Genomic DNA, 8,375 nt, shown 5'->3' on the forward strand with positions numbered 1-8,375 from the left:
ATTTTTGCTATATGGTGCATGTGCTCACCGGAGAGACACAGAAAATAAGAAATCACCTCCCCAGGGGGGATGACCGTGCCACAATCTCTTCTCTTCCTTTCCCCTCTCGGGATCTTGGGCATGCACGCACACATGACCAGTTTAATTTCTAAGCTGCCGGGTCTGGGACTCGAACCACAGTTTTACTATGTGGGAATGCAATGATGTAATTATTACACCATCTGTTGGTTCCTCCAAGTTATGCTTTATTTAAAAAGTCATTCAACCTCTCTGGGCCACAGTTTCTTCATTTATGTAAAGTAAGTACCGTGCAATGCTAACAGTCTTAGTTTTATTAAGGAAACACTGACTGCGAGTCCTGAGATTTCATTTACAGCATAAATCCCCACCATGAGAAAAATCACTATAATTTTTTCTTTGCAGTACAAATCACATTTTGATAGACCACTCCCCTCAACTCTAACCAAGAAGCACTGCTCAATGTACAAAAGTATGCAACAGGAAAACTAGCTAAGTTAAACTTTGTAAAAATCTCATTCCTCCATGTTTTCCAGTTACTGACAATCTCCTACATCTCAGCTGTTCTTTTTTTTTCCTTTTTTTGCAGAGGTTTTTTTTTTCTTTTTTTTTTCCACTATAGGGCGCGTGCGTTCGCCAGACAGAGAGAGACACAGAGACAGAAAGCGAGAAATCACCCCCCAGGAGGGATGGTCATGCTGCAATCCCTTCTCCTCCATTCTCCTCTCGGGATCTTGGGCACGCACGCACACGCGCCCGGCGTGAGTTTTAAGCCACCGGGTCCAGGACGCGAACCACGGTCTACTACGTGGGAGTCCAGCAACATAGCCATTATGCTAACTGCTGGTTTCCATCTCAGCTGTTCTTACAACTTCTCTAGATAAGTGTTTTTTAGTGATAATCTACCTGAAATTACTTTCTCTAGACTCAGTTTAATAGCTGCCTTTTGAACCATTTGACCCTTCTCTCACAGGGAGTACAGATTAGCCAGGAACCAGTTCTGTCACTACTATTTACTGACCACTGATCATGGGTCAGGCACTGTTCAAAAAAAGTTACATATTGCTTCTTTTAATCTACAAAACCCCTAAAAGGTAGGTATTATCCCTCATTTGAAAATGTGGATACAGTGGATCAGCAGGTGTGGTGGTGTTTAAGGCACTCGACTCCCACGTGGCCAACCACTGTTTGAGTCTGACCTGGCAGCTTGAAAATCACACCAGGCATATCTGTGTGTGAGTGTGCCCAAAATCCCAAAGGGAGAATGGAGAAGGGACTATGGCATGGCCATCCCCCCTGGAGGGGTGATTTCTCACTTTCCTTCTCTCTAACTCTCTCTCTCTCCAGTGAGTATACACATACCTATTGGGAAAATCCTTTAAAAAATGAGGATATAAACTCAAAGAGATTAAGTAATCATGAAGATCATACAACTATTAGATGGTTATGCTTTGACTTGAACCCGTATCCATCTGACTCACAAACCTCTCCCATTAAAATTTTTTTTTTTAAAAAAGTGAGCATTAAAGTGGAACCAGCAGATTGTGTAAATGGTTACATTGCTGGACTCCCACATTGTTGACCATGGTTCGAATCCTGGACTCAGTGGCTTAAAATTCATGCCAGGCACGTGTGCATCAGTGCCCAAGATCAAGAGAAGGGAATGGAGAAGGGATTGCATCATGGCCGTTCCTCTTGGGGAGGGGGGTGATTTCTCACTTTCTGTTGCCCTGTTTCTCTCTGTCCCTCTGGTGAGCACATATGCCCTGTAGCAAAAATCTCTATAAAAAAATAGTATTAAAGCAATAAATAATTTAATTTCCCCTCTGATAATTCAGAACACAGTTTAGAAAGAGATAAGACATTTCTTCTAATACAGGAGATGGGATTAAAGACGAATGATAAATATAGGTTTTTCTGGAAGGGAAAGAAGTTCATGGTTGATGACCTCTATTAATGCAGAGAAGAGAAATGAGAAATCCAGAATGTCAAATGTAAAAAACTGTATTATTCTAAAGTCCCATCTTTAAAAATAAATACTCTGATTGCCTAACTAGCTTCCATTTGTCTTAATTCCTGAGGTCTCATTATATTTCATACTTAGGCGAAGTCTATAACAATGACTCCCCCTGGGGCCAGGGGATAGTGGTTACGTCTCTGGACTCTCACATGGCTGACCACTGTTGAAGTCCCAGACCCAGTGGCTTGAAACTCACATTGGGCACATGTGTGTGCATGCCCAAGATCTCGAGAGGAGAAAGGATTGCGATGTGGCCCTTCCCTCCACGGGGTGATTTCTCACTGTCCCTCTCATTGTGTCTCCCTCTGGTGAGCACATGTGCCCTAGAGCAAAAATCTCTAAAAGGAAATGATTCCCCCAATTTTTATTTTAAATCTATAAAAACGTTGAGGAAATTGTAAAAATACACTTGTATACCTTTTACTTAGATCAACCCACCATTGTCATTCTGCCACAATGATAGATGTCTTTTTCTTCACAAATAGTTTTGGCTGAACCACTTGAAAGTAAACTACAGACATAAAAATTTTCTAAATAATGTAACCTGCATTTTACAAGAATAAGGGTATTTTCCTACACAACCATAAAAACTATCACATCTAGGAAAATGATCAATATCATTTAATATATACTCCATATTCAATTTTCCCAATAATCCTAAATAATATCTTTTTGGATCTAATCCAGTACCTAATCAAGGTTAACATGGTCAACTTGACTGATAGGTCTCTTTTAACGCAATCCCATAATGTTTTCTGGTCTGAATTTTTTAGTTCCCTATGACTGACTTTTTGAAGAGTACAAGTCAATTACCTTTCAGAACATCTCATGCATAGACTCTAATTATTTTCTTGTGATTAGATTCAGGTTAAATTTTTTAGTCAGAATGCCTCACAAGTAGAAGGTGATTATATTCTTATGACTGAATTCAAGTTAAACATTTTTGATAAAAATACTATGTAAGTGATATTGCATACTTCTTATCATGTCATATCAAGAAGTACATAATGTCAAGTTATCGCACTATTGGTGAGGCTGAGTTTGATAACTTCATTAAAGCAGTAAATGTCAGACAGCTCTGTTGTAAAGGTATATTGTCTGCTTTATAATTGTAAGCAATCTGTGTAGTGATACTTTTGTGACCACATAAACACCCTGATCCCTCAAAATTTTAAACTTACTGGTTTTAGTATTCATTCATTATGCAGGCCTGAATCAATTATTATGCTATGGCTACAAAACTGTCATTTTTCTCAATGAATTGTACGACTAAAATGGGTGAGTTTTACTGTATGTAAATTATGCCTCAATGAAACTGTTTTTTAAAAATTTAATTCAGTGGGACCAGCAGTTAGCATAATGGCTATGTCGCTGGACTTCCATGTAGTCGACTGCGGTTTGAGTCCCAGACCTGGTGGCTTAAACTCATGCCAGGTGTGTGTGCGTGTGTCCCCAAGATCCTGAGAGGAGAATGGAGAAGGGATTGCAGCGTAGCCATGCCCCCTGGGGGGGTGATTTCTCGCTTTCTGTCTCTCTGTCTGTCTGGTGAGCACACGTGCCCTATAGCAAAAACCTCTCCAAAAAAAAAAAATAATAATTCAATAACCAGTAGTCCATATTTGGTCCATTTCCTGTTGGCATATTCTTTCTGCCAAGAAATGACTGGGTTGAAATATATTTTATAAATGAAGCTGGGTATTCAAGAAGAGGAGGTACTTAATTAAAAAAAATGTTCTGTTGAAAACATTTTTAATGGTGGTTTTCTAATTCTAAAATTCCTACAATTATTAGCTGGCATGCTTTTGTAAAGACTTTTCCCTGTACTTCTTATTGCTCTCTTGTTCTGGAGTATCATTGTGGTCTCATATATTGTTCTCCCTTCAATGTATTAGAGTCCATTATTGTCATTTTTTTTTAATGTTCAAACCATCCTAATTGGGCAGTGGGAGTTTCTTCAGGTATAATTTTGTGTCCTGATACAATACAATTACTCCTTGAACAATGTTTGCCTTCTTGCACAAAGTGTCCTATAGCCTGTCTGAGACCTGAGATCAGATCGTTCCCCAAAACTTGTTTCCTTTTAGTAGGAATAATATTTAGAAACCAAGATCTAAGTACTGGGTGGGCTATTGACAATGAGGTGTCTGTCATTGCTTCTATACCCATTGCCTAGATAGAACAAGGTAACAGGAATTCATTACTGTTATCTGCAATTCACATTCATAAAAGGAAAGGAAAAATACTTGTATTTCTTATTTTTCAATGAAAATCTTATTATCATTAATATCCTTATCATTTGCTTTACTTTATCTTATTTACAAAATGGCAGTACTATAATTATAGTATAAAATTATAGTACTATAATTCTGAAATTAACAGTAAATCTATCAAAAAAATTTAATATTTCTTTTGCAGTTCTTTTAATCATTAAGATGACAGCCCTAGTGAGGATGCACCATCAAGAACACTTATGTTGGGACCAGCAGTTAGCTTAATGGCTATGTCGCTGGACTCCCACATAGTCACCCGTGGTTCGCATCCTGGACCCTGTGGCTTAAAACTCATGCTGGGCGCGTGTGCGTGCGTGCCCAAGATCCCGAGAGGAGAATGGAGGAGAAGGGATTGCGGCGTGACCATCCCCCTGGGGGGTGATTGCTCACTTTCTGTCTCTATGTCTCTCTCTGTCTGTCTGGCGAGCACACGTGCCCTATAGCAAAAACCTCTCAAAAAAAAAAACACTTATGTTTAAAAGTTATTTGAACTGAGTGATTTGTATTATTAATTAGTTACGAAGGTTTATTTAGTTTTAGCATGTGCTTTATTTCAGTATGTCTTTATTCTCATTATTCTAGGCTGAATTTTTGAGTATATAAAGCATTTACATGGCCCTAAAGTCAAAACTGTACAAAGAGTTCTATTCAGGGAGGTCCTTCTGTTCCTATTCATTATCAGTTTCCTGTTCACCCTGTTTTTATTAATTTCTACTTTATCCTTTCTGTATTTAATTTTACAAAAATAAGCAATTATAGTTCTTTAGAACTAATGGTAGACATATCATGAATTAAGTAATACCCCTACAACTGAATTCTTATATTAGTGTAGTGATGAGCACACAACCTGACTTGTATCACATTTTCTATTTGCAATACATAAATTTGGTATACAAATAAATTCCCACCTGAACTCTGATCAATCCACTGCAGTGAGTCCATATGAACATTCAGGGATTTGCAGATCTGCTGGAGCTAAAAACATACATAAAACTTTTAGATTAAGTTTTATTATGATGTAATACATGAAGATAAACATAAAAAATTGAAATTAGGTAGTGACTTTTAATTTCTTCTGGTAAGAAATAGACAGAAATGTACTAAATAATAATAGATTTTATTGTTTTTGCTATTTAATATTTGCAGTGCTCTATATTCTATATATTAGTTCAAACTATTTTATAACTGTCAGGAATTATAATTCTACAATTCAATAATAAACTGACTTATAAAATCATAGTGTAAAAATAAAGACATTAGGAGGTAGATTACAAGATAAGAAGTTCAAATAAAATATTAAAAATAGCATAATTTATCAACCAAATCAACATTTTAAAAAAAAGTATATTATTCACGAGACCAGCAGTTAGTTTAATGGCTATGTCACCGAACTCCCATGTAGTTGACCGTGGTTCGAGTCCCGGACCCAGAGCCTTAAACTTACACAGGGCACATGTGTGTACATATCGAAGATCCCGAGAGAAGAATGGAGGAGAAGGGATTGCGGTGTGGCCATCCCCCCTAAGGGGGTGATTTCTTGCTTTCTGTCTCTCTGTCTTTCTGGCGAGCACACGCACCCTATAGCAAAAACCTCTCAAAAAAAAAAAAAGATAACATTCAGTTGTCAAGTATGTGAGAAAGACAGGTATATTCACATTCAGCCAATATTAATATAAATTTATTTAATCTGTCAAAATGTAAAATTTTTACACATACATGAAAAATTTAAAAATATCCATACCTTGACTATTCTAATTCCAGGAGCCTACCCAGAGGAAACAATCAAATATAAACAAAACTGGTCATTAGAGGGGTATTTTAAACTGGCCAAAAGTTAGAAACAATATGTCTAGCAATTAAAAAATGATTAAATATGTTATGATAAAGTCACCTATAATGAAATAATATAGCACCTTAAAAACTAATATTTTCAAAGAATGATTAAAATTTTGGGAAAAGACCATGAAAAAATATTAAATAAGACAGAATAAAACAATCTACACAGGTATGTTTCCCATGCCGCTTAAAACAAAAGAAGTGGAGCCAGCCCCACCTACAGCCTGGTGGTTAAGAAATGCTAGGTCCCATATGACTGACCATGGTTTCAGTCCCAGCACTCATAACTTGGGAAACACACCAGGCACTTATGCATGTGCACCGAAATTCCCAGAGAAATGGAGAAGAGATTTCTGTGTGGTCATTCCCCACTGGGGTTGGGGGGGGGGCTTTTTTCCCCTCTTTTTGGTGAGCACATGCACCCTCTGGCAACTAAAAAATAGAAACAAGCAAAACAAAAGAAGTACTTGTATAGCAAAAAGAGGAGAAAGAAACACACCAATTTACTGGCAGGTTTTTCATAACATAGGTGACTCATTTTTTAATGGATGTTGTAGGAAAATATGACTGAACACAAAGCACAATATGGACTTGCTTAATAAAAATTTTAGGTATTAGGTGGTCTTTCTCACATCCCATCCAAAAAAGGGAAATAAAAACAGGTACATGCCATCACCATGAATACTGGAACACACAGTTGCTAATTTTCTATTATGGTACACAGCTCACAGTAACAAAGCATTATTGATCTGGTTATAATAAATTATCCACAGAAATACTATTGTTCATCAAAATTTTTAATGCTTCTGGTCTAATAATTTATGCCATTTGAGAAGGGAGTTATTGCTGGTCTCTTGTTTCTTTTATATGCCATTAAGCAGCAATTATCCTTTAATTCACTCATTTTAAATATTCTAGTCACCTCTATCAGAAAAAAAAAAGACTTAAACAATTTACTATCTACTACTAAAATAAAATGAAACAATCCAAGGCTATATAGAGAAAAAGATAAAGACAGGATTAGTCTCCTTTCACTTACTCTGTTGAAAAGACTCCTCTTACATTAATTCAACACAGCAGGACTAGACATTAGCTCTGCATCATGTCTAGATCTACATGTCTATATAAGCATCAAAATAGTAATGATTTTGAGTTTTAGAATTACGAAGATAATTTATTTTTAAAAATATGTATTTTTCCAACTCCTTTTTATCGTCTGTGTGAACCTAGGGAGATGGTGGCATGAATAATACCAGACTATTTTATGATTGTCTTTGTTCAACTTCAGACTAATCCAAAGTAGAGAATGGCATCATTTTTATAGCTGAGAGGGACTTAAAGATCATTTAGTTTATCCTTGACATTTTGCAAAAGGAGCCAAGATCCAGTGAGATTAAATGACTTAAACAAAATTCTAATTGTTTCTCTAATACAACATGCTGTCTCTTTAAAAAGCTGGTAACATGTATGTAGATAAAGAACTGTGCATATAATTGGACAAAGAGCTTATTAAAGAGTAATTGCCACGTACATATAATATATATGTCACTCATCCTCACCTACCTACATCCTGGCCCCACTCCTAATTGTAACTGACTGATAGAAAGCACAATGGGAGATTCCTCTTACCATTATTGCCATGGAGTGTGTATGGGGAAAGAAGGACTTGATTTAGCTGCTAAGACAATAGGGAAAGGTAGAAGAAATAAGCTCTTTAATTAAGAGTACAGAAGGAGGAAAAAAACCAACTCTTAACATCAAATTAATTCACAGCATTTCAACATGGACTGCAGCCTCACCTGTTTACCTTATGAGTTAAGTAGTATATTTAGGGCAGGTAGAAACCTGATAACCATATTTAACATTCTATGGAAAAATATTTGTTAAGTCTCAAATATGAGTTGGGGCTTCAAAATATTCATGGGAAATGCATATTATAAAAAACTATGAATGGATTTAAATTTTTTTGGCACCAAAATTAATTCCATTTTCATGAACTTTTTGAAGTCTCCTTATAGTTAACTTACCAAACTTTTAAGATATTAAACTAATCATAAATTGGGACCAGCAGTTAGTGTAATGGCTATGTTGCTGGTCTCCCATGTAGTCGACCATGGTTCGAGTCCCGGACCCAGTGGCTTAAACTCACACCGGGTGAGTGTGCGTGCGTGCCCAAGATCCCGAGAGGAGAATGGAGGAGAAGGGATTGCGGCATGGTCATCCCCCCTGGT

At 36.8% G+C, this 8,375-nt stretch overlaps 1 protein-coding gene across 1 annotated transcript in view; it reads right to left on the bottom strand.

Moving 5' to 3' along the window:
- NUP62CL (nucleoporin 62 C-terminal like) overlaps nt 1-8,375 on the bottom strand; it is a 111,023-nt gene that overhangs the window by 18,400 nt on the left and 84,248 nt on the right. Inside the window, exon 9 of the mRNA XM_027765756.1 lies at nt 5,217-5,283. Within this exon, the coding sequence (XP_027621557.1) occupies nt 5,217-5,283 (67 nt within the window). The remainder of the gene's footprint in view (nt 1-5,216; nt 5,284-8,375) is intronic.

This window comes from Tupaia chinensis, unplaced genomic scaffold, assembly GCF_000334495.1.
Source record: "Tupaia chinensis unplaced genomic scaffold, TupChi_1.0 Scaffold139696_1, whole genome shotgun sequence".
In the NCBI taxonomy this organism is placed as follows: Eukaryota; Metazoa; Chordata; class Mammalia; order Scandentia; family Tupaiidae; genus Tupaia; species Tupaia belangeri.